This window comes from Catharus ustulatus, chromosome 2 (genome assembly GCF_009819885.2).
Source record: "Catharus ustulatus isolate bCatUst1 chromosome 2, bCatUst1.pri.v2, whole genome shotgun sequence".
Classification (NCBI taxonomy): domain Eukaryota; kingdom Metazoa; phylum Chordata; class Aves; order Passeriformes; family Turdidae; genus Catharus; species Catharus ustulatus.
This window is the reverse complement of record NC_046222.1, coordinates 20,327,451-20,354,904: the sequence shown is the minus strand read 5'-3', so window position 1 is coordinate 20,354,904 and position 27,454 is coordinate 20,327,451. Positions and strand designations below refer to the sequence as shown.

At 40.1% G+C, this 27,454-nt stretch overlaps 1 protein-coding gene across 4 annotated transcripts in view; it reads right to left on the bottom strand.

Moving 5' to 3' along the window:
* The window catches only part of LOC116992134 (ABI family member 3 binding protein), a 141,056-nt gene that overhangs the window by 72,127 nt on the left and 41,475 nt on the right, over window positions 1–27,454 (bottom strand). Inside the window, exons 6-18 of one of the 4 annotated variants that reach the window (XM_033051398.2) lie at window positions 24,406–24,467; window positions 18,556–18,607; window positions 18,125–18,187; window positions 16,012–16,107; window positions 15,611–15,688; window positions 12,515–12,595; window positions 11,153–11,227; window positions 6,891–6,956; window positions 6,352–6,426; window positions 4,607–4,681; window positions 3,270–3,329; window positions 2,854–2,919; window positions 1,272–1,346 (exon numbers count right to left, since the gene is read on the bottom strand). In XM_033051398.2, coding sequence (XP_032907289.1) covers window positions 1,272–1,346; window positions 2,854–2,919; window positions 3,270–3,329; window positions 4,607–4,681; window positions 6,352–6,426; window positions 6,891–6,956; window positions 11,153–11,227; window positions 12,515–12,595; window positions 15,611–15,688; window positions 16,012–16,107; window positions 18,125–18,187; window positions 18,556–18,607; window positions 24,406–24,467 — 924 coding nt within the window. The remainder of the gene's footprint in view (window positions 1–1,271; window positions 1,347–2,853; window positions 2,920–3,269; window positions 3,330–4,606; window positions 4,682–6,351; window positions 6,427–6,890; window positions 6,957–11,152; window positions 11,228–12,514; window positions 12,596–15,610; window positions 15,689–16,011; window positions 16,108–18,124; window positions 18,188–18,555; window positions 18,608–24,405; window positions 24,468–27,454) is intronic. The other 3 variants (XM_033051399.2, XM_033051401.2, XM_033051400.2) reach the window with 3 other exon arrangements.

Genomic DNA, 27,454 nt, shown 5'->3' with positions numbered 1-27,454 from the left:
GCCCCTAAGACCACCATTAGGGAAATTATGCGGTCTAGAGCATGAAAGAAACATTTCTATGGGTGGTATTATATTAAAAAATGAAAAGTGGGCACTCTTTTTGTTAAGAACACTCATGGTTTATTAAAGTGTAAGGCCAAATAATTATCTAAGCAGCCCAGTTCTTTAAATCAAGAGACAAGGCTGTGGAAACTTGGTGAGAACAATGCTGCAGACAACAGCAAAGTCATGCCGGATAAACTGCTAAAAGGTTTCAGTCTAATGAAGATAGAAATGACCTTGGATAGAAAGAGTTCTCAACTTCAAAAGAAAACAAAAATCTTGCGTTCTTGCAGAGGCAAGATAACTGTCAGCACCACCCACTGAGTATTAGTACAGCTGTATCATGTTTGTGTTCAGTGTGAATTCTGCAATAGATAAAAGCTTTTCTAAATTTATCCATGAAGTGAAGCTGTAAGAACACTGACCAAATGGTAACCAAATAAGACTAGAGAAAACACAAACAGTGTGTGCAGGCTGTAATTAGCAAACCTTCAGATGATGAACTGTGTCAATGTGCATTTACCCAATTCCATTTGATTGGTCCCGAAAGAGAGTGATGTTTGATACACTAATGTAATAAAATATCACTTGTTAAATCATGCTAGTGTGAGCAGAACCAAGGATCAGAACCTCACAGAACCTTCTATTATTTTTTATGACTATATTCTGAGCAAATATCATGCTCAAATACAAATGCATAAATTGTGCCTAAAAACCTATATTCTTCAAGAATACATGGAGGGAAATTATAAATTATTAGCAGAAGTAAGTGTGAAAATAACTTCTGGCATTAAAATCATGTCCTGCAGCAGCCTTTTAAATATTAGGGGCTTCTTTAAAAAGTTGTAACAAGGAACCAAAGTCCAACCAATTAATCTCTTTAAAAGATGTCTACTAGGTATAGAAAAAAATTTGCCCTGCAAAGGATAACGGTTATGCTGATATCCCAAAATTCATCATAGCCCAAGTTTCCTCTTAAGTGCTAAATTCTGCCCCACTGACCATATCAGAACCCTTCAGTAACACAACACTAGCCTAAAAGGTGGTATCAAGATCACTTACTTGAGGCTAGAACTGTTAATTATAACAAATAACATGAAGCCATAATGAACAAATGAAAGATTACTGGAGGGAATATTAAAAATACAGGATATATAACAGACATCAGAATCCCACTACTTGAATATCAAGGGAAAAAAAGGGTAGGTAATAAAATAAATGTCATTTACCAGTCTCTTGCTCTGACATTTTTGCAGATGTAGAAGTTTGGGGAGTGGAAATAACATGAAGAAAGTCACGTGAGGCTGGAATAAATAGTGGCATATTATTTAAAAATTCCATGAACCATCACACAATGGCATCATCTGCAACCATGGACTCAGTGGTCCACAGTACAAACAATAAAGAAGAGAAAAGATATATTCTGCAAAATTAGTAGAATTTTAAAGAGAAAGAGGTTAATATGTAAAGATGTGTAAAACCACACAAATATAATGCAAAAAATTAAACAGAATAACACAAGAAATACGGAAAAAAATTCCCACATGGTTAGAAGGAATGCAAGATTGAAAAAGTACAAGAGCACTGGCCAAGACGAGTCAAGGAGGAAGCAAATTTATGAGATGAAGATAATGGAAAAGTTCCAATTAAAAAATTTGGCAAAAATAAAAGAACATAAAAAGTGATTCAGACAACATCACCAGGCAGGGAAACAGAAACTAATAACCGTAGCCGAGCCAAATTTATATGCCCTGTTATAATTACAAGTATCTGATTTCTCCACTGTAAAAAAAAAGAAAGTTCAGAAAATTACTCCAAGTAATGCAAAGCAGGGAACGTAAATTCCCTGGAAAAGATCCTGAAGTGTGTGAAATATGCCAGTTGATATGAAAGCAAGACTGCTCCAGACAAAAGCGTCAAGTCACTCGATACTGTTCATCACATTTTTAACTTGCACTCAACTTTAGATTTTAGGCACACCAGCCTGCTTACACAATACTTTGTTACCCCATGGGACACAAAATACTGCAAGGACACAGGACTGGCCTTGCTCACCTGTCAGTGTGAAAGAAGCTGTTGCCACAAGCCACTGTTGCCAAGTGCCATAGCCAATGCCTGAGCTAGATATGGTTTGCATGTATGGCCCCATTTATATCAACACTGAAAGTTCATACCAATATAGGCCCAAGAGAAGTAACAGGCTGGCTACAAGCACAACAATATCTCTTGGGACACTGCTGCCTTGCACAGTTATCCAATCTGCAAGAAATATTATTAGTACCATTGGCTTCCAGAGTCTTACACTATGAAGAACCATCCCAAAATTCACAAAAAGCTGAAATGATGTACCAATTTTAAAAAACATGACATGGTTTCAAAAGCATCAGCAAAGCAGAGCATTCCCACTTCCAGGTGATAGCAATGGAAAGGCGTGTCCTCTTGTGCCAGCCCAGATGGATTTGACTCTTAGGAGCACTGTCATGTTTGAGTGCATCAGAGAAAGCAAGATCCATCACCCAAACACAAAGAAGCAGGGGAATGGAGCTGAAGGCCAGGTGCAACAACATGGTCTCTGCAGAATGTCACATGCTTCCTGCAGAAAATGCTCATCAGCCATGGAAAAAGCGGGGGCTCAAACAACAGAATTACAGAACCAGTGTGGCGAGTGCTTTCGCAAGCCAAGTTGCACCAACAAGTCTTCATCCTCTCCGTGGAAGATGACAAGGATGCCAGGTGCTTTGGGGTGGGAGGTGTGTGATGGAACGTGAAAGAGATGGGAGACAATGGGAAAAGAAAGCTGTTGCTAGTTACCCATCACGGTTTGTTGAGTTGCCAGGGAGGAAGGAGTGGTGGACTTCGGCCTTGGTCTTCGGGTAGCTAAGATCAAACAGAGAAACCACCTTCAGCTCCTCACACGGGCTGCTATCACACAGGTCACATCAAGACACAGCTATTAAGAAGGGCCAGGCTGCCATGTCACAGCTCCACTCCCCGTGGTGGCCCAACGCTGCCTTTCAACTGGCATTGGCAGCCAAGGCATGAGAGGAAACCTAGAAATGGCTCCCCAGAACATGTACAGGTAGAACAAATTTTAGTAAGGAGCCATAAGGGTCCAGGCACATCAGTGACCCTGTCTTTGGGACAGCAGCACATCTGAACAGGCTCATCAGTGCACAGAAGAGCACTGCCAAAATAAGCAGTGAAGGAGGCAATCGCTGGCTATTTACCCTTCCTCGTGGTTTCCCGTGAAGCAGACGAGGTCAATTCCAGCTCTGGTCTCTTGGTTGCTACAGCCAGACACAGAAATGATCTTGAGAGATCCACTCAGCCTTGCCACAGCAGTACAAGCAGCACCAACTCACAGCCCCACACATGTTTGTATTTAGGGCCACACATGCCCTTCCTGGCAGAACCCTGTGACTCAAATCCACAGTCAAATGTCCTTCCATGGTTGCAACCAACCCAATACTCCCTGAGCTTCAGTAGCCAAATGGCTCTACATCAGCAGGAAAATGCCAAAATACCCAATTCACAAACAACTCTTTGCACTTCCTTGACAGATTCTTTACAGTTCTTGTAGAGGTAATATGGCAACTAAGAATCACACCTATAATTCAAGATCTGACCTCACTTTTCCCTTTAATCAATGATAACTTTCTTTCTATGGGTCAGAAATTACTGTTCCTTGCACTAATAAAACAGTGTCAAGAATGTCTCTCTCTCCATCTAATTGCTTGTAAGCAAGTGAAAAAAGGAAATTTTTCCACAGAATTCTAGCACATCTTACAACTTACCCTTGCACAACTCAACATTTCTTTGTACACCGAATAACAAGTCCTTTTACTGATCTCCTCAGAGATCCAATTATCCTAATTTTGCACAGGGAGAAGGCACAACCTAATACACAAACAGTGTCAAATCTGAATCATGGTTACTCATTAGCACTGTGTATATTTGCCCATTGCCTTGGGCTTGGCTTCAGGTTTAAGGCAGGCAAGACTTGTGACAGTTTGTAAACATGCCCTTGGATGAAGCTGATGGCAATAAGGAAATAGTGTTAAGTGATTCCTCTGGGATATTTTGATATTCCCAGTCTTTGGAAATGGAAATCCTTCTGTTCAGGTCTCGTTGACTTCATCCTTTTCTAGTAGCATTCAATGACACACTAACCAATGTGTTTGCACCTGCTTAAGAACAGTAGATAAATTTCTTTTCTGCCTGTGGAGGAGCTTTTCCAATGTGCAAAAGGAAAAAATTTGATATGTTAACACTTATTTAACCCTTCCACAGATATATACATCCATATATACAAACAATCCCCCACAAGAAAACCCGGATAAGCTAATTTCTTAACCAAAGTGGAAAAAAAAAATAAAAAATTGAATCTTATCACAATATTTCATTCCAAATATCTCAAATGTTGCAACAGATGTAACTAGTTTCTGTCTCTCCAGATTTATACAGAGCAAGTCAGAATCAATCCTCCATTTAGCAAAGCATTGCTGTATCTCTTGAGAGACTGCCTAGATGTGGAGAGAACTACAGAGAAGACAGATATCATTACCAGCTGAGATTGGTGGCATTTCTGGCATGCCAGATGTTGTGAATCTTGAAGAAAGAGGCTTCCTTTCACCTAAATCTGGAAAGATAATATTGTGTTAAAAGGCTTAATTGCCTCAGAGCTACTTGAATAACTTGGGACTTGGTGAACTTCCATTTGTTAAAAAGGAAGCACAGGGAAAATTGCTTGCAAGTCAGCTGGGCATTACTTTGTCTCATGGACTGTTAGGCATGGAAACCAGGCAACCTAATTATTCATAATAATGAGAATTCTTTTTATTATCTAATAATCTTAGCACACAATGCATACCAGATAGAAAGAAAACACCTTTGGATCCAGAAAGTAGTCAGAGGGCCTGCCTTTTTATGGAAATGTTACACAGAAATATGTGTAAATTTTTTATTCGCTCTCACAATTAAGTTCTCAGCACAGGAAAAAAAACCCCAAAACTAAGAAAGGCAGGTCTACAGCTGGGAATCTTAATAGTGACAAATCCAAATACAGTCAACTAAAGGGAACTCTCCTTTTTGCCTCTGACACTCCATCTAGAAAGATGAATAATGAGTGTAGATGAGAATCTAGTAAACAACAGCAATAAGTGTTAAGTAATAATGAATTAGTATGATGGTGATAACTAAAGCAATGCAAAGCTTCCAAAATAGCAGCAAGGATAACAAGAAAAGAAAACAAAATATTTGAAACTATAATGAAGTCAATTTATCCATTTTACCCCATGCCATTCTAACAGCGGAAGCTCTGTAGTAATTATAGGCATGGATATTTCCAAATCAGTAGGATCTCTAGATGCTATTAGAAAAAACAAAGAAAAAACAACAAAATCTGAGAAATAATTTCATTTAAGTAAATTAAGAAGGAACATCAGTTGGAGAGAAATTTTACTTCCCACTACTCTGCAAAGCATTTTATTATTTTTACTTATTTATTTAAAAATTAACCTCTTTTGTCTATTTTAAATACCATCACTAATTACTTAGCTGAAGATGTTAACTTGGGCATCCTCACCTACCTAAGGCTGCAAGAAAAACAATCTATTCCCAAAGCTATAACTCAAAGTATAGCTTAGTTGGAAAGGTTGGTTGTGTTGACTAACTTATTTGAAGACAGCACACAGGAAAAAATCACAGCAAGCTGTATGTGAAAAATTGACAGGATGAATGAAACAAAAAAACCCTTGTCACTAAAAAGCATAGTATTTTACTTGACTGGAACAGCTTTAAGCATTGCAGAATTTAAATCTTTTCCTCACACACCTCTTTGATCAATACTGCATTATTCTGCAAGCTAGTTGCAGACTTTCTTTAAACTTGTTCTCTGCCTCATCACAGGAATGGGGATGCTGATACAGGAGTTGAAAAAATAAGATGTAGGGCAACACCCAAGGCAAGTAGTATGTAACATCTATCTGAAATCATCAATTTGGAAGCAGTAATGAACTTTTTATCATCAACCAATCAAAAGGGAATGCTTCTGAAACAATATTGTTATAATTTGCCAGTGCCTGGCATTTCTGAAGATGTAAAAGTTTGGGGAGTAGAAGTAACATGAAGAAAGTAATGTGCAGATGGAAAATAAAAGCAAAACCAATGCTGTATTGTTTTGAAGTGACAAGAAATCTTCTGCAACCACATCATTTATGTCAAACTGAACAAACTACTTTGTGAGGGGCTCTATGCCTCCTCCAAAAATTCCCAACTGTAAGGAGGATTAACCTCATGAGAAACCATTACCGGATCGGGTTGGTTGCACTTCCATGCTACCAGATGGTTTGGATCCTGAAGATACAGTCTGTTTTTCCTCAAAAGCTGAAAAAAGAATCCAAGCTTAAAATGCTGAGAGAGCTGTGACTTGATGGATTAGCATCAAACAGCTGAGTGAAGGCTGTGTATTTCCAGACAATGGTAATGCAAAGCTAAGCAAGATGGCCTCAAGTGAGACATGAGACAACAGCCATGACAAGGAGATGGAATGGCTGGAAAAACAGGTTTCTGGCCTTGAAATCCAAGTGACACATGCTTAAAAAAACTCGTTACCAGCAGGGAATTCTCTCTTATGAAAGTTTCTGGGTAAGAGCTTCAGCTATACCGAAAGAAAAAGATGACAACGAAAGACAATGCTGACTTTAGGTAGTTTTTAAGCTGACAACACAGACACAAGAATGGTGAATAAGCAGCTCTCTGTGAAAGTTGGTAACCAAGATTAACATTTGCAGATCTACATGATGCTAAGATAATGGAATAAAAAATCATGGAACTAGTCTGTTAATTACCCATTTCCATCTCTCTTGTTTCTGCAGAAGGTAGAGATATGGATTTCAAGGTTGGACTCTGAGTAGCTAAGAGAAAACATCAAACAAAATTTTATCATTCCAAGACAGACTCTTCCGGCAAGTGATACAACACCTAATTTCAACTGTAACTAACAAGGGCTTTTTTTGTTTGGTCTCTTTGTTCCATTAATTTCTATCCCATTCATACTTAGCATATCCTAGCTAATCAAGCTGAATCCTTATTGCTTAAGAGGACTTAATTCACAGCAAGGCAGCTGCAACCCAATATTTGATAGTCACACCACTTGCAGGTCTCTAGTCACTACTGCAATATGTATAACTATTTTTAAAGAAGTTGTAATGGGAGAAGGGAAGGGAAGGTTCTGGGGAGAGGAGAGGAGAGGAGAGGAGAGGAGAGGAGAGGAGAGGAGAGGAGAGGAGAGGAGAGGAGAGGAGAGGAGAGGAGAGGAGAGGAGAGGAGAGGAGAGGAGAGGAGAGGAGAGGAGAGGAGAGGAGAGGAGAGGAGAGGAGAGGAGAGGAGAGGAGAGGAGAGGAGAGGAGAGGAGAGGAGAGGAGAGGAGAGGAGAGGAGAGGAGAGGAGAGGAGAGGAGAGGAGAGGAGAGGAGAGGAGAGGAGAGGAGAGGAGAGGAGAGGAGAGGAGAGGAGAGGAGAGGAGAGGAGAGGAGAGGAGAGGAGAGGAGAGGAGAGGAGAGGAGAGGAGAGGAGAGGAGAGGAGAGGAGAGGAGAGGAGAGGAGAGGAGAGGAGAGGAGAGGAGAGGAGAGGAGAGGAGAGGAGAGGAGAGGAGAGGAGAGGAGAGGAGAGGAGAGGAGAGGAGAGGAGAGGAGAGGAGAGGAGAGGAGAGGAGAGGAGAGGAGAGGAGAGGAGAGGAGAGGAGAGGAGAGGAGAGGAGAGGAGAGGAGAGGAGAGGAGAGGAGAGGAGAGGAGAGGAGAGGAGAGGAGAGGAGAGGAGAGGAGAGGAGAGGAGAGGAGAGGAGAGGAGAGGAGAGGAGAGGAGAGGAGAGGAGAGGAGAGGAGAGGAGAGGAGAGAAAAGACACCTACTATCTGTTATCTGTAATGAGGATTATTACAAAGACCTGGTTTCTTCACTTCAGTATGGATAATGTGAAGCGTGCCTTAATGAAAATGGAGTCAGGATGGAGTTGGGCACTTTAGGTAAAAGTCATCATGAAAAAGCTTCCACCATGTGCAGATTTTGCACTACTGAAGTGCTACTGATCCTACTCAACTGTATCTACAGATCAGTAAGTATTTTTCTTTCTGTTAAAACCCCTATTCAAATAATTGGGTATACTATTCATTTCTAGTGCAGGAAATACAAATATCTGCCAAAAAGTGAACATCCTTTTTTTCATACATTGGATCTGCTTTCCCATTTACTTTCAATCCACCTTATCACATTAACAATTTGGATCCCAAGTTACTATCCTGATACAGTTCGACTCAGCAGCTGAACCAGATGATCATTGTAGGTCCCTTGCAAATGGAACCACTCTATTCTATGTTTATAGAGAAGAAAACACTACCAACAAAAGCCATATGAGTCACAGCTTTTGGCAAAAGCTTCCATTGATCCATTTACATTCAGTAAGAGCTACAAGAGATCTACCAAAAGCATCAAAACATTGAAGGCATGTTCACAAAGCTATCTTTTCAGAAACATTGGAATTCAAAATATACTGACCATACAGGAAGTTTACAAAACAAAGGAGAGATCTCTCTCTAGCATAATCAAGATAGAAAAATAAAGAAAAATTTCTTCAGGGGAACAGGGTAGAATACAGGTTAGATGCAGTTCAACTTCATAAATTATATTTTGCTTTCTTTGCTGTTTTTATGACAGCAGCTGACCAAGGCATGCAGAGCACAGTGCAGAGAAATCTCCTCTATATAACCATGCCCTGACTCCCACAGAATATCTTTGACTTCAACAGTGACTTCATGGCGAGCACCCTCTGACCCAATGGCTGGGCCTAGTCCCACTTAATGAAATCCTACTTCTGCCAAGTAAAACTATTCAAACGGAATTGAAGACATGAGAACAAAACCATAATAAATACTTGAATTAAACACTTATTTTTTCCTCAAGTGTTGTTATTATTCCACCTTTACCACTGACACAAACATAGGATAAGATTATTATTCCCTTTCTTTTACAAAAAGAAAGAGTGCTTCACATCCGTAAAAATTTTCAGTTTTCAGCTATATTTATAGCAAACAGATTCTTAAATCATTGTTTCTCTCTCTTTCCAATGCTTCTGATTGGATTTACCCAAATGTCTTTCACTACGGTGAAGAACAAATGTCTCTTTCCATCCCCTCAAATCTATCTGGAAAAGAGCTGTCAAAAAAATCTATCAAATAAAGAACAAATTGTGAAGATTATTTTCATGTTCTTTAGAATCTGCTTCAAATATGCATTTCAAGAACTAAGAGGTATTCCCGGAAAATATTTTAAAATTTGGCAGACAACATTAAGCAAAAGTATGCCATCCTAATAAGCCAGCATTAACCTATGATAACTTCTTCACTAATGCTTAATGAGATATAAATTACAGTAATTTCACGAATACAAGCCGCAGCAATTTGACAAAAATTTTGGTGGAAACCCGGAAGTGCGGCTAATAGTCGGGTGCGGCTAATATATTAATAATTTTCTGACATTTACAACCCCAGACGTGCCAGCCAGAGTGCCGAGCCAAGCACCGGCCAGTAAAAGCCGGCATTTCGCAATTGTTACAGGGTTACCGTGTTGCCCTGGCTCCCTGCAGGCAGCACGGGGGGCAGGGAGAGAGGCGGGAGAGCTCTCTTTCCTCCTCTGCTGCAGCCCAGGGGAGGGGGGGGGGGGGCGCCGCCATTGCCGCGGCCCGGGGAGGACGCGGGGGGGCCGCGCCGCCATTGCCGCAGCCCGGGGAGCCGACGGGGGGGGGCGCCGCCATTGCCGCGGCCCGGGGAGCTGACGGGGGGGGGGGGGGGCGCCGCCATTGCCGCGGCTCCGGGAGCTGATGGGAGCCCTGCGCAGCCATTGCCGCGGCCCGGGGAGCGGGGGGGAAGTGCGCGCCGCCATTGCCGCGTCTCGGGGAGCCGGCGGGAGCCCCGCGCCGCCATTGCCGCGGCCCGGGGGGGGCGGGAAGTGCGCGCCGCCATTGCCGCGGCTCGGGGAGGAGGCAGGGTGCTTTGTCCGCGCCTGCCGCCGGCGCCACGGGCGCGGGAAAGCTCCGTCCCCGCCCGCTGCCGCTGCCGTAGGAGCAGGGGAAGCTCCGTCCCTGCCTGCCACCGCGGGGCAGCGCCGACCCGGGGTGACCGAGCCCAGGGGCAGCGGCGGCCGGCCCCGAGCGGCAGCACCGGGCTGGGCCACCTGGCCCCGTCAGCGGCCCCTAGCGGGCCGAGCCTGCACAGCCTTAGCTCAGCCAGTAAACCCCGCCCTCCCGCGGTTCTGTTACTAATTGCACGCGGGTCCTTGCTGCGAACGACAGAGCGGCTTATATTCGGGTGCGGCTTATCTATGGACAAAAACCGAAATATTTGCCAACACCCAGAGATGCGGCTTATACTCAGTGCGGCTTGTATTCGTGAATTTACTGTAATCAGGTAACTAGTATAATAGCTGCCAGTACAGAAAGAAGCAACAAGCAACAGTTTTGGTGGAATGAGCTATTTATGACTAGCACAAACACAGGCCTGTTATGAAATCAGAGATCTTGAGAAAGGGAGACACAGGTTGCAATGTAGGGGAGCAGAGGCACGAGACAATGAGAGACGGGACTGGGGTTGGCACTGGACACCCCCTGCCACAAACAGCTCAACAATGTCAGCTGTAAAAACCACACACTTGGAACTGGACAAAAATTAGTTCAGGACAAGGACAAGGAATAATATTTACCACACACAAATGGTTCCCTATGCATTGAGCTCACATCTGAGATGTCTCCCAGCAGAAGAAAGTAAGAAAGAAGGGAGGAGGAAGGAAAGCATCCACACAAACATCATATTCTTCCCAGCACAGGACTCCAAATGCTCATACTTGCTGAAATACGCCCACTCATTGCCAACACAAACATCAAAGCACTGAGCTTAGGGCCCAGCTCCCTAATGAAAGGTCATACAAAGCACCACAAAAAGGATACAATATAAAAATTTTGTGTGTTACTGTCTTAATTATATTACTTCCTTGGAGCAAGCTTTGTGAAGATAATTTTTCACTAAAGTTTACTTTGTACTATTTACAAAGAAAGTAATTACCAAGTTCTGTCAATGGGCTTTTTGGAGCATCAAGGATTCTGGATCCAGAAGGAAGAAGCTGTATTTCATTAGAAGCTATGATAAAAAAACAAAAATAACCAAAACTTTACTTGATTAAGAATACTACAGGCCACAAAATGGATTCATATCTGGCTTATGGACCACTCACTTCTGAAAACAATAATATTTATAAAAAAGTAAAAGTAGTTCCAACCCAGAGAAAAACCCAGATAAATTGTCACTTTAAAAGTTATGTGGAAAATGAAGGAAGTTTTTTCCCCCAAATTGTTAACCAAAGATCATGGGAATTTGGTGATGAACATCTGTGAGTAACTACGAGTACCTAGTTTAAAATTAATCAATGATCCATCTTGATTAGTTTTCATATTTTAATCTTTGATACATAGCAAAACCAAGGAAAGTGGAGTATGGCTAAAAAAAGCTGATTAAAAGTTAAAATAAAATTAGACTGACGGATGGTTTCACTTCAGTACATTATGGTAATCTGCTGTCAAATTTAAATGATAAAAGAAAAAAGTGTAAAAGTGTAAGACATTAATGTGAATCAATAGGATTGTGTAAAATGCATTTCTAGAGAAGCATTAGAAGTTCTCTTCATGGGTCTGGCAAACATTCCTGTTCCTTCCCTTTGTCGTACATCCTCCTGAATGCAGACCAGCTGTGCATTAGAAAAATCTAAGCAAAGTTTTTTTTTCAAAAATAGAATTAAATACAATCTCAAGTTTATATTTGTCCTCATATTTTTGCATGGCTCAGGGAAGAAAATACAAGCAATAGAATCAACATTAGAGAATTTAGAATTCTGAATATTAGAAATAAATAGGTGTTACACCAAATCACAAAACTGACCATACAACATTGAGACAAAAAAAAAAAAAGCAGCAGAGCTTCTCTTTCCTTCAAGGTAAATACAATTATATCCCATTACATGCAATATAAAATTCTTCTTATTCATTGCTGTTGGTGTTACCTAAATGAACCTGTAATCAGAAGAAAATCAAGGAGGTAATTATTTCAAATCTATCACCGAGGTCAATTTTACAGATAGAAATTTTGTGTTATGTCAAATGTGCAGATCACATACACAGAAAGCATTGATTTGAAAAATCAAATAGAATCACGCAGTCAAATCTGTGAAAGTCACAGTTCAGCCAGAGCTAGGTGCATCCTGTTGCACAATTCATTCCAGAATTAGTCACTGGAACCACAAAAGAAACCAAAATATTTTAATATTCTTTTGGAGACAACACAAAGAGGATGCAGCAAGTAGTAGAAAAATTCTGCTGGAGGTAAAAAAGCATTTAATTCAGAAAGAATGTAAAAAGCAGCAAAATTAGTTACCCAGTATGTTTTGAGTTTGCACCAATTTGGGCTTAGGTGTTGATTTAAAATCTTCAGGTCCATGTGTTTTCTCAGCTTGAGCTAGAAGAAAGAAGCTTAATGTAATTAAAAATCCCTCTGAACTTTTCTTTATCTACTGCCCAAAGCCTGATGCTTTTCTTATCACCATTTCCTGTCACATGATTAGAATAATTTCTACAGCATCTCAACTCCATCATGATGAATATTTACTTTTGTTTTCAGATGTGAAATCTATATGCTGCAGTTATATACAAACAAAAGAAAATATAAGTAATGAACAGGAACTTTAATTTCCATGTGAAGTTAATAGAAAGACATATTTAGCAGAGGAAAAGAGTTGTAGCAGTTTGAAGTATATTAGACAACAATTCAAAGATTGATGAAAGCACTAGGGATTTGTGCTGTTGTGTTAAGAATAAATTAGTCCTGAGTGGAAAATATTGTAACAAGCCTGGCAAAAACAAAGAACGAAAGAGCTTACTAACAAGTCTTTCCATGGAAATGCATGCCAAGGGAGGGGAAGACTGAAATTAAGAAAATGATGGGATGCCTGGTGGGCAAATACAGGGAAAAAAGTTACTAAACTGTGTCACATCACAGAACACACCCTTTGATAAAGAGCCAGTGGAATACAAGAACAGCCCAGCTCACAGAGCCTTTCAGATAGACTGCTTGCTGAAATACTTGGAGCTCCTTCATTCCCTTCTAGCATGGCTGATGACACAACAGCTGCTGCAGCACAGAGCTCCTTCTAAATCACTGTTCTCTTGCCAGTCTGGCACCAGCCCTTAAACCTTCCACAGCAAATAATTATTATGCCTTACTCAAAAAATCCAGTATGATTTTTAAATAGCAATGTCTGGATGAAATAGAATGAAGCAGAGACTATTGCTAAACTCAATTAATTATGTCTACATACTAAACTGTCCCTTAAATGCAAATGGTTGATGCTCAGATCTCTCACCTAAGTCACTCATAAAAGAATACTGAAGTATTTTTAGCCAGACAAGTTATTTCTCCATATTTTGTGGCAAGACAGAACTACACTCAAAGAACATTTTTCTTTTAAAGGATTCCCTTTCACTTCCCTGTTTCCTGACTACCTTTTTTTTTCTCTTTAACTGAAATACTGTAACCATAATAGAGTGTGATATACCCTTACTTTAACATGAGGCACTGGTGTTGAGATGAACAAATAATATCTGAAAGGAATGGTTGCCAGAGGAAAAATAGACACATATACAAAACTACAGAGGAATCTTGAAATGGAAGACGAAGATCATTCTAAATATTTCAGTAAGCAACTACGGGTGTGAGAGCAATAAGAATGTGTTTAGTTGAACAAAATGTTACTACATTGTTACAAGGAAAGACAATACTTGCCAATTATTACCAGTATAATGAAACACTCTCCAACTTCATGAACATACAATTCTGTGCCCTGTCTAGATATGACAATGTTTATGGTTAGAAATTCTACATGTTGGTACATAAATATAGTTACAGAACACAAAGGAAAGAGGATAAACCAATGCTTTCCTCCCCAGCTGCCACATTTCACACTCTTTAGCTGACTGACCAATACATTCCAACAACAAGGAATGATGCATTTTGATAAGATGAATGCAAGTTTGAGGGCTGGGATTTGATGACATGGATTCCGACGGAGAACCAACCATATTCAGTATTCAGATCTCCCTTTCACAAAAAATGGCAAACTTCTAGAAAACCTACTTCCAGATTGCCAGTTCTTAAACAGCAGTTTAAGAAGCTTTTCCTTATTAACAAGGTAAATAATCTAGTAAAATAGCCAAAAAATTTAATTCCACAAGAGACCATAAACAGTAAGAGAAAACAAACCAATCAAACAACCTAGAAAGACTCCTTACAGTTTTCTAAAAAGGATCCACACATTTGCAATGCATTCTTTCATAATATAAAGTGCCATCATTTCTTCCCCTCAATATTTAGGATGAACACAAAACAGCCATCCACATGAAGGTTTTGCAGAAAGGAAGGAATGGTTTAAAGCAGAATTTGGCAAATATTTATTGAGTAGAAAGTAAAGGTTTAACACTTTCACAGAAGGAAAAAAGATGGATTGGTTAGTCTGAAAGATTGTTGTCAATGATTACATGATGCTGCTGCATTTCTTTACATCTTCTTAATTCCCTATATATTTCTTGCGAGGGTTTTTTATTCTGGGGTTTATTTTAAGACTAAGATGGTATGATGAAGTTAAGCATAGCATTTTTATATATACTTAAGGAATAAATAAACAATTATTTTCAAGGGCAGTATTTGCTTGAATTGTGTGACATCAAAGAAACCACATACTACACCACTTCATTCAGACAGGAATGATCTGACAGATAGAAGAGAATAATGCCAGTGCGATCATGTAACATATCTAAACCAAACCAAAGCAAACCTTTGGTCATTGTTTCCTCAAATTCCTTTTTAATTTTTAATTCTAGCAACTGCTCAAGCAACCCTTCTTCCTTTCAGCAAAGAAGTTGGCAGAAGCCAGCTACTGTCTCTTGTGACAGCAGCCAAGACTTCAGACTCAGTCATAGGATTAGAGTCAGACTATAGAAAATGATGGTAAGCATATGCCTTCTCAAACAATTCTGAAGCGTGTGAAAAGTGTGTGAAAAGTTAGTCTTCATCATTCGACTCTGAACAATTCAGCTCTTTCCAATCCTCCCTCTCCAGACAGAAAATGTTAAAATATGTGACTGTACTTGTCATACAAATTCATAAAGAAGTCTGTGTTAAACAAAAAAACTCATTTTGCCATTTTTCATGATTTCAAGACATCCATCACACCGCAAAATATGGTTCTAATTCTAAGTAGTTTTATACACCTAACAATTATATCACGTGAAACTTTCATCCAAAGTTAGATTCGGATTTTTATCCACATTACCACTCCTTGCTAATTCAACCACTACCCTCCTGTTTTCCAACTACTATTTTAACTGTAGATTAAGCAGCACAAAGATGGGTTTAATTTTAGTTTATATATTTGGCAAAGATATTCCATAGAGTTTCTAAAAACAGAATTTTCATTACCTGGAAGGGACTGTGGGGAGATTTCTTGAACTTCTGGTGTTTTGGATTCAGCAGGCCATACTCCAGTTTCATTCTTAGCTAAAAGAACAGACATTAGAGAGTAATTACAAAGATATATCTGCTCTCTTTTACCACAGATTTATTTCTGTCCCACTTTAGTTTGACTAAGTAAGCCAACATGGATAAATGTGGACAGTTGAGCTCCTCTAGGATCTCATTGGACTTCCACTGCACAATCACTACAAGCTATGTTAAACACATGTATTTTTGGTTTTGTTTTATTTATTAAAATATACTTTAAAAATAAAATTTACAGCAAGGATTTAATGGCTTATGAATCATTATTTTCACAGTGCAAAATGGTTTTCAGCATTTTTCATTTGTCTAGAATTTCTGCTTACCCAGTTTCTTCCTGGATGCTTGAGGTATGTCATCTATTGTCAGGAGAGGAGGAAGTTTCTGCTGACTTTCATTGAGACCTGGAACAATAAGGTGCACTACAGAGAAAGATGAGTGCCATTAATTCCAGAAGACATGAAAGCACACAGTCTGCTCTCTGAGATATGTGAGCAGCTACTACTGAACCACTGGGAGTTTAGTGTGAATGTCTGGGAAATGTGTATGTTCAATCCTGAAATTAAATCTCCCTTTTGGTGCTATTTCCCTTTCATACCACTCCTATCACCACCATTTCATGATTTATCAGGGTTGGAAACCATTCCACACTGGAACACACAACTCTGGAATACCACAGGGTATCATAGATACTGGGACAGATTCTGTCTGGTGGGCCAAGTAGGCTCAACACCATGCTGGGTTAGTATGTGTGTGTTTGACTCACATCAATGCACAGAAACTCACACAAAGAAAACTTAAGCCAAAGTCATACAGTCATGGAAAATACTTCCATATATTAAGGACTGAACAATAAATCCAGGAATAAATTGGTCACAAGGTACATGATGCAGTGAGCCTTTCATGGCAATTTCAGGCAGACCAGAAGCTCACCACACTGTGCAGACAATGTGTATGACAGAATTTCCCCTGGTTTTATGTTCTAAGCCAATATTGCCTATTCTTACAGGTGAAACGAGAACATAAAGCATGAAACTGAATGGCTTGGAGGGAAACAGTAATGCCCCAAGATCTAACATCAAATTCTAATTGCATGATTTCTGTACTTTAATATATCAGGTTTGTGACTGTAGATGTGATGTTACTTGTGCTACCTTAAAAGCCCAGTAAGAACAATCCTTCATCTCAACAAGGTCTTTGCTGTAGACTTCATTTGAGGTATGAAAGAACACTGGCTTAAACAGTGACAGTATCTTCTTTTAAATACAATGAAAATAAAATTACAGTAATTTCACGACTATAAGGCGCACCCTTTTGACTAAAACTTTCCCCCGAACCTGGAAGTGCATCTTATAGTCTGGTGCGCCTTATATAATGGACAAAGTTGTGAAATTCGCAAACCCAGAAGTGTGAGTTGCAAAGGGGGGGGCGGTGCCACGGGAGCGCCGAGTCGCGAGGGTGGGGCTGGAGCGGGCGGCCACAGCCGGCAGGAGCTGTGCGGGGAGGGAGGGAGCTGCCCCCGGCTCCGGCACGGGGAGGGCACCTGGGACTGCGTTTAAAGGCTACACCAGTCTGTGAAAAATGTTTGCAAACTGCCAGTAATTCATTACTTTTTGCATGCAGCTCAGCTCCTCGCTGCAAAAAAAACCTGTGAGACGTGAGCCCAGCCGCGAGGGGGGCAGGAGTGGCCAGCCCCCAGCCAGCGGCGGCTGCGCGGACTGAGAGGCACCGCCCAGCCCCCGCTCCCAGCCCCTGCTGGCTGCGCAGGCTGAGAGGCACTGTCCAGCCCCTGGCCAGCAGGAACCGCACAAGGAGAGAGGGAGCGGGCAGCGCCGTGCCGCCCCGAGCCGTGGACGGTCCCAAGCTGCCCTGAACCGCAGCAACCCTGAGGTGTGAGCTGTGACCGCCCTGAATCGCAGCAGCCGCAAGCCCCACCTCACCAGCCGGGGGTGGGCGGGAATGCCGGGCCCTGTGCACGGGGAGGGCACTTGGGGCTGCGTTTAAAGGCTACACCAATCTGTTAAAATGTTTCCAATTCGAGCACATGCCAGTAAACTCCACGACTGTGGGATTTCGTCACTAATTAGTTACTTTCTTGCGCGCGGCGTGGATCTTCGCGGCAAAAAAAAGTGCGCCTTATAGTCCAGTGTGCCTTATATGATCTGCAAAGTTGCGAGATTTGCTGACTCCCGGGGGGTGCGCCTTATAGTCCGATGCACCTTATGGTCATGAAATTACTGTATTCTATTTCACTTATGCTACAACATTCTTGAGCCATTTGTACCACCACAAAATGTAACAAGTATTATCTGCACCAGCGGCAAAACATCCCTTGATATGCAAGGGAAATCTAATAAGATCAAGAAAATTAAAAGCATTTGCACAATTCTAAGTTTCAACCAGGGGTTAAGAGAAATAACAAAAATATCTTCTAGTCACCTAATATTGCTCCTGGGAGAGAAGAACTATCTGGTGCTTTTGACTGCGTCCGATTTTGAATAACTGTGGAGACAACAGAGGTATATTAGAAGCCAATTAAAAAAAACCCCAACAGAATAAGAAACAAAACCACACTTGAAACAAACCTTAGCATTCTAAAAACCTTTCCTCAATATTTGCAGATGAGAACACCATCCTAATCTTTTCTGTACTTACATCCAGTTTAAGAAACTGCAAATTGTATTTCCTACACGTCATCTCCCAATTTTGCACCTCCTTCCCCTGGCATATCAATTTTGGTGATACTGACATTCTATGCTTATGTTATTATAGGGCCAGTTGCAGGACATCCCATTGCCCTGACACTCATTTTAATCTCAAGTTACTCTTGCAGAGTATAGGAATAAATTTTTAAAAATATACAAACTTACTTTGTTTGATTATTGTGACAGGGACCAACTTCTTATTACCACTCAGTATAATCTGAAAAAAGAGGAAAAAAAAAAGATAAAATGGCACCTTGGGATAATTGCCATAATAGTAATTGAACTCAATAATAAAAATCAAGGGTTCTAATCCAATACCACATCTATCCCAAGTCAACACTGGATATGGCTCTGGCCCTGGTCCCTGATGGTTGAGCTATTGCTTCAGTTCCTGCAGGCTAACACGGTAATATTGCATTTTGATCTCCTTCTATCAGCTTCAGATATCTTGCTTAAAAAACCACAATATTTGACAGCTTAGGAAACCCCAGTTATTTTTTTCTCTTAAGTGTCTCTCGAGCACTCACTGGGGAGTAGTCCAAAATGCTAAGAAAAGCTGAAATTTAACTGCAGCAAAACATCTGAAACATATGCAATTACAATTTGGGCACAGGAAACAAATGTATTCTCAGGAATATTATATTTAGAACATAGACTATTCCAGAACCACATGCACATTTGTAAACCATCAGCACTCTTGGGTGCATAGCCTGATTAAAATAGATCAGCTCAGAATAATTTTATTTTGTGGAATTGTTTCCAAAGCACAAGTGGTCAGCCACCCACATGATTCTTACATTTTATGCTAAATACTTGGACTTTTATGCTGTCCATTTCTCTTTGACCCAGATTACATCTCGGCTAAATGTGAATATACAACTATATTGATACCACCAAAAAGAAAAAAAAAAAAAAAACAACTCAAAAAACGAGGAAAACTGATAACAAATATAAGAGCTATGAACAAAATCTGAAAGCTTAATAATACACTCAAGTGATGAGAGAAGGTAGACTGTAATGCTAACAACATAAAAATGCTAAATACAATAAAAAGGTTTTGTTAAAGTTATATTTGAGTTACAAGAAAGAAAATAACTGACAATCACTTTTCATGCTAAATACATTCTGTTCAAATCAGAATCAGATAATGTTAATTTTGCACTTTTTGACATTTGGTTTACTTCATGTGAAAGAACACTTGCATGAATGGTCAGCATTTGATGACAAAGTGCTAATCCTTTACCTAAGCATCGCTACTTTTGTTCTATTCTAAATACTTCTGAAAAGTTTTAAAAACAATGGTTGGGTACACATTAAACCCATATCAAAGTTTAAGAAGTTGGAAGGAGGTCAATCTCCACAAGTAAGTTGGACCTTTCCTTGGGGAAATGGATGGAGGCAACTCATTCTATGAAAGCCTTTGCTGTCTGCTACTTAATTACAGTTTTGCATTGGTGTGAACATGGCCTTAAATTAAATGGAAATTCCAACCATTGTCATGAGGAAAGAAATAATCCTCTTCCTTTATTTTTCCTTTTTCACATTTCCATTTTGATTTCTATCGAAAAAATTGTGTTGGAGATGATCTGCTTTTGAAGTAGCGCTTCTTATCTTACTAATAAATGGGATGGAATGCATTTGTTAGAAGGTGTTCATTTTATTGTATTTTCATCAGAAGTCTTACAATCAAATAAGCAGCTCTGAAGTTGTAGTGAGCTCTTGTGTAACCTCTACTATAGAGCTTCTAATCATAATTACTATCAGCCTTTTTAGTAAACGGTTCTTATGCTGACAAGAGCATTCTTTCTTTGTTGAATAATAATGGATGGTTACAACAGTAGTGATATAAAGTGCATTTAAATACATTAAAAATGTAGATTTTCAGTCAGGAATGAATAATTGACATGAAATCCATGTTCCCCAACTGCTATAATTAGACTGCTCACCTGCACAAATCTGTAACTTGAAATCTACCCATGTTGTCAAATCTTTCTTCTCAGTTTCCACAAAGTGATTAATTTAGATACTCCTAGGTCTAGTAATATTTACTGCGCATACAAACTATTTTGGAAACCTCAGCCCATCATCTGTAGGAATGGCACTATCAACCATATTTTTCAGACAGGGAATATAAAGCATATAGGTATAGGAACATTAGTTATTAAAAAAATGGTTGCCATCATGAAAGAAGATGGCAAATAAGGTATTCCCTATTATACCATAGGTCAGGCATCTCACTTCTTATCATGTGTATGCAGCATATTCTTACAGGGCTGCAAATCTCAAACGTTCTGTGAAACAGAGCGTGGCAACATTAAGAGACACTTTTTCTTTCTTTTTGTATTGTATTCTGATACTTCAAAAAGCCAAAACTGACTGGCGTGCACGTAAGAGACTCCTCAAGGAAGGATTATGGTCAGTCTGGACTGAATAAGGTTTGGAAGAGCAGGAATGTTTCTTTCTAGAGTTTAACAAATGGTAGAAGCTAAGAGTCCTTTTTGGTTGGGAAAAATTGGGGAGGATCCCACCTTCCAGGTTGACATTATGAAATTAGAGGAACTTAACCAGACAGAGCACGCAATAAATTTCCACTGCATTTTTCTGCCCTACCACTACCCATTGTTTATGAAGGGAAGAAGAAAGACCTTTTCTAGAGCAGTCCTTTTCTTCCACTCTCTCATTAGTGGCTGCTCACACAGCCCCAGGAGCTTAGACAAACTTAAAGGATGAAACTGCCAAAAGAAACACAAGATGATATGTGACCGATGTTGAAAGGGCAGAATGACTAGATGGGTTGGTAACGTTGTTTTAATAAACAGCCTTTAAAAATGTTCTTACAGAGGAGAGTTAGGACCATGTTGATATGAGTCAGTTGTGTCTTTGGAGTAAAATAAAGCGCAAACAAATAAATTTGGCCTAAATAACACTCATTCTGGCTCTGCATCAATGATCTGATCCACTGAAACATACCCCACCTAGTGCTGTGAAAACCAAAGGAGCAATGTAAACTATCTGCTTTTTGGTTTTTTGCACCATTAAAGCAAGAATGATAAGAAAATTTTTAGAATAACATATGCTATGTTTTCATGATATTTTTGTGGAGGGCGATAAAGCAGGACTGCTCTGGAGCTGAGCCCTGTGAAGATCACAAAAAAGACTAGATGTTGGCTCTAGTCCTCCTTTCATACTTGAGTTGTGCAAATATTTGGAGAACTGTTTTAGCTCACTTTCTCAGGACTTCTCCCGCATAAATAGAAACCCTACTTGCACAGAAGCAGCATAGCAATCAGGGTTCTGGCACACGGGGTTTGCTAAGAGAAGCAAAGCAACTCAGCTTGCACTCCATATCCCAGAATGAATTACCTGGTCTTGGGCTGTGTAACTTTTAAGACACTCATGGAACCAAGGGGAAGAATAGTAAAGTTGACTTCCCCAGTATAATGAGATGAGCACTCTCCTGAATGTCTAACCAACTGGATTCATATTACAGTAATTTCACGAATACAAGCCGCACCAATTTGACCAAAATTTTGGTGGAAACCCGGAAGTGCGGCCAATATTCCGGGGCGGCTAATACATTAACAAAATTCTAAAAGCTGCCAACACGGAAGTGAGAGCCCGCGGCAGCCCCAAGCCAAGCTGGAGCCCGGCCGGCCCCGGCAGAGGTGGGAAAGCCTGGCAGAGGCGGGGCCAGCAGTGTGGGGGGCGGGCGGCAGAGCCTGAGCCAGCAGGGCGGGGCAGGGGGGGCGGCAGAGCCCGGGCCAGCAGGGCAGGGGAGCCCGGGAGAACTGGGGCTAGCAGTGCAGGGGAGCATGGCAGAAGCAGGAAGGCCGGCGAGTGGGGCTGCCTGGCAGCGGGGGAAGCCCAGCAGAATCGGGGCCAGCAGCATGGGGGAGCCCGGCGGTGCGGGGGCCTGCAGTGCCGGCCAGGGCAAGGAAACGCGGCGGTGGTGCAGACGGGAGGGGGCGGCCGGCGAGCCTGGCAGCGGCGGCAGCCCGGCGGCGGGGCTAGCGAACGCGGCGCGGCCGGCGAGCCCGGCGGCGGGGCTAGGGAACGCGGCGCGGCCGGCGAGCCCGGCGGCGGGGCTAGGGAACGCGGCAGCGGGGCGGTGCTGACGGGAGAGGGGGGCCAGCGAGCCCGGCGGCGGCGGCAGTACCACCCGGCCAGCCCCGCCGAGCCGTGGCGCTGAGCTGGGCCACCCGGCCCCGTCGGCAACCATGAGCGGGCCGAGCCTTCCTGGCCCCGCCCCGAGCCAGTAAAGCCCGCTATGCCGCGATCCTGTTACTAATTGGCCAATTTGTGAAAGCTGCGCACGGATTCTCGCGACGAACGAAAGTGCGGCTAATATTCGGGGTGCGGCTTATCTATTGACAAAGACAGCAACATTGTCGAGGCACCGGGGGTGCGGCTTATAATCCGTGCGGCTTGTATTCGTGAAACTACTGTACTCACAAATAAAACATTTTCTCATGAATGCAAGACATATTTCCAAAAATGTAAGCACAATACTGATCTAACTCTGTATGCAATGCGGTTACTGTCCAAAATGAACGGACATGGCCTCAAGTTGCACTCGGGAGGTTTAGATCAGATATTAGGAAAATTCATTTTCACAGAAAGGGGAGTCAAGCATTGGAAATGACTGCCCAGGGAAATGATGGAGTCATCATCCCTGGAAGTGTTAAAAAATATATGGATACAGTACTAGAAGACACAGTTTCATAAGAAACATCATGATGGTGCCGGGCTAGCAGTTGGACTTGAGGAACTTAAAGATCTTTTCCAGCTATGATTCTGTGCATAACTAATTATTCACAGATGAAAATGTATTTAATGAATTATTGTTTGATTCCTGCAGGGATTCCAGATCTGATAATTACAGACCACTTATAATATTCTGAAATATGAAAAACAAACAATGGGAAACCATACATTACTATTTCCTACTATGAAAACATTTGGAAAATCTGAGACAGAAGAGAATTGTGAAGAATGGGTAATTCTATTGTAATAATTAAGACCCATGAGTTAACCCTCTAGAATCTCTAAAGTAAGAATGATTTCTACAACTTTTCTTGGGAAGTTATCCCATAGCCTGTCACTAGGATAGGAACCTAAAAGAAGCAGAACAACAATAAAAAAAATACTCCAGAAGATTAGATGCTGAAACTTACACTTTGATGAAAAAACAAGAAAAGGAAACATAAAGAAACCCATTTAATCTCATAGTAGAATTGGTAATGCTCAGAAGTTATGACTAAAATATCTATTTTTCACTGTATTAAAACCCACTAGCTGGTTTGATCTAGAGAGCCTTCATTTCTGCTTCTACCCTTGGAACAAAAAATTATCTGGGTAGAGGAATCCATAAACAAATGAAATGCATTGATGCATTTTTGAGAATGTTTATGGAAAAAGATTGGTGAGGGAAAGAAAAAAATCTTCATTTATTTATAAAAATCATCATTTTTTAAAATTAAATGGTAAAAATTCTGCCATGCCACATAAAAGGATTTACTGGAAAGCCTAAGAAACTTGATTAAACTTCCCTTTCCAGCTTCCTCTGGTTCTGCAAACACTTGCCTCACATATGGGAACTATCAGTGAGTTCAGTAGGATGACTAATTTAGAAGACCTGAATATATAAAAAATTACTCTATAAAATCACATCATCAAGTTATCCCAAAGTTAACCAATCACAACAAATATCACAGGTTAACAAACCTGACTACTACAAAGGAATAAGAAACTTTTAAGTTTGGAATCTACACATGGAAACCATCAGATTCATCTTTGATAGGTTGGAGTAAGTGTATGTAATCATCTCAGTTACAGTTCTCAATTGTTTTGCCCATCAACATATTTAAACGTTTTCCATTAAGTGCATTCAACAGATTGTTTTCTATATTGAAAGTTTGTGGCCTTGATAATTCTTTCTCACTGAAGACTAATAGAGAATAAAAAAATTGGTCACAGAAAACACAAATCAGGTAAAAAAGAGACTATTTTGCATACCTGTGTTTGGGAATTGGGTACCAGCTTGTACATATTCTGGAGTTGTCCATTTACTTTTTTACCTGTTTTGATAAATAAAGAAACAGAATTTTTTGTTTTGTCTAAAGCAAAGCAAACCAATTGTATTCACATTTTTCATCAGCTAGGAAAGTTAGGAGGCTTAACTAAAAGCCAGTATAAAAACATATAACGGAAATTTTTTTTTGTCCTGTGTCTCCAGATCCATTAATAGATCTGCAAGGCCTTCTCTTTACATTTTGACAGCAAGGAAATGAAATGTATTCTTCTTCTTCTGTTTATGGTTTTTTTTAGCTCAGTGTATGAACAAACCTCCAATTTAAACTCTGATATTTTTTTTCTCTTAGGTTTTCCTCTTAGTTTTTAAGTATTAGAAGTTTGTGATGCAGCTGTTGGCTAAGTCAAGAAACAGTTCTGTTCAGCACCTATTGTGGTCTAGCATCATGCTTCAAACTTTCTCTGTACTTTCCACTTTTACACTTCCTACACCTTTTCACGTTTGTGCTGCCTTTGCAACAATGGGGGTGCAAACAAGAGTCAAGCTACATGTTATCACACTTTTTCAAATTCCATCCAAAACATATGAGAAGCAGAAAAAATATTGCAACTCTAAAGAAATATCAATTGAGATATATTTAAAGTATAAATAATACTTTATATATATAATAAGTATTATAATACTGTAGTATTATAATATATAATATCTAAATTATTTATTATATCTATATATAATTATATAATATAATTATATATTTGCATATTTATATAATACATATACAATTTTTATATAATACATTTAAAGTAAGTCGGAAAAAAGTCTTTCAAAATGCTTGATACTTCTAAAGCACAGGACTTACTATTGGCCTGAATTCAAGGGAAAACTGACAGAATTTTCACACTGACTTCACGAGAAAATCATGGTAAGATGGTCTGAAATAAGCTACATTCATCTCTTCTGAAAAAATCAGTTAAATAAACGCTGAACTTTTGCCATGCCTTTCATGTGTTCTCAAATCATGAATTAAAAGCAGACTCTACTCCCAACCCCTCCTAATATGTTTAGTATATAACAAATATTTAGCCTGTGGATTCAACAAATCCATGAACATGCAAAGGACTTCCAGTTTCTATTAACTGATATATTCTTCAATGGAAAAAAGAACTTTTACAGTGAAGGATGTTTGGTTTAGGTTGAGATGCTTCTCCTATGTGAACAGAACTTGAATTGATACAGAACAGGAAATTAGCACAGAAGTGTCTGTTTGTGCTGATTGATAAACTTTACAGGCATCTGGTTATACATTTATTATAAATATACACTCCCTGTTTACTGTCTACATTTTCTATATCTACCTGCTCTACACAAAAAATATGAAGGGCTTGAATTCAAAAGTGCTGACACTTTTCTGATTATAAGATTCTTTATCAATAGACCAGAATGTAGTCATGCAGGGTAGTCACAAGCTCCCTGAATTTAGCTGCTGCAGAAGCATCCACTGAACACACAAGTCTACACTGTAGACAATAGAAATCTTACGTAAATAGAATACGAACTCTTACAAGAAATAATCTTTCAACCAAAGTCAGTGGGTCTCCATAAACTTACAAGAGTGATTCACCTGACCTATTAAAAATGTAAAATGTCTGTAAGAAATTCCATTTAGAAATACATTATATAGAAAGAAAAAATTTGGTGATGTTTTCATCCATCTTGAACAAGTAATAAACCATAAACATTTTGCACTCATCACTCCCTCTTATTCTAAGTGCTGAAATATATTTCATCACTTGCTCTACAGATGACTTCAAGATGTTTGAAATGCAGAAAAAAACACTTGGCAAATTATCTGTAAGGCTGCGAAGCAGAGCTTTTTGTGAATCAGGTATGGGAAAAGGCCACCACCATTATCCTCTTTCAGCTCAAGCTATAGCAATGGCTATTCTGGACCTCAAAACAGCTCTATGGATACTGGGCAGGGGCTTCAAAGTCACAGCTCTGTATTTTATAATGAAGTCCAGCAAAACTCTTTATTAGGGAGTATGAAGGTTTTCCCAGTGTTACAAGCCAACATAGTGCTCCCCTCCTTTATCCTCAAGTATATGAGCTCTGCAACTCATCTAGAAGTCAAAGCTAAAGTCCAAGTTAAATTTCAGCTGGAAATCTCCTATGAATGAGTTGAGTCTCTCTGATGAGAATTCCCATTCTTTACATTTAGAGTCAAGCTAAAAATACTAAGTATAGGAGTTTGCAGCATCTTCTGACCAACATCATGTTTCAAAATACCCTTATGTAAATGCTTGAGGAAAATAAATCAAACTGGATAATCTCTGTTAAGTTCTCTCTTCTTCTCATTAAAAGGAGGAAAACTCTGCTGATGCCTATTTCCTCTACTGGTACAAGTGATTCTTTCAGCAGTACATGCTTTTACAAGGGTTAATTTGACATCACTTTTCTGACATTATCCTCAGAGGAGACTTGGAGGAGACTTCAGAGAAGAACCTTAAAATATGACCGACACCCAGAGGTGTTATACACTGCCTCCATGAAAACACAAACAAAAGCATACATGACACTGCATGCTTCAGACATGATCCATACAATACTTTGATTGAAAATCAGCTTCAAATTCAACTTTTGAGTGGAGTCATAAAGAGCCCGCTGAGGCAGGACGGGCCCTGTCTAACATGGATAACAGCTTCAGTGTAAATGCAGATGTAAAAGAAGATTCAAACAATGCTAATAATTTCCATCACTTCTACTAGTTGATGGAAGAAATGAAATGGATTAGTTGGATGATGGTTGATGGATTAGTTCATTACTTGATCATCTTATTATTCCTGGGCTCAAGAAAAGCTTAGAATCCAGTCATTTGTGTAGATATTCTTACTAAACACTTAATGTGTACCTGTACTAAACACCTTTAGAATTCTACCAGCCTGCAGCAGATCCTCTATTTGCAATCACAAGAGAACACCTTGCAGAAGACTAGGTGGTAGTTTTTCAAAATCAAAATATTTCTAGTTTCAGCAA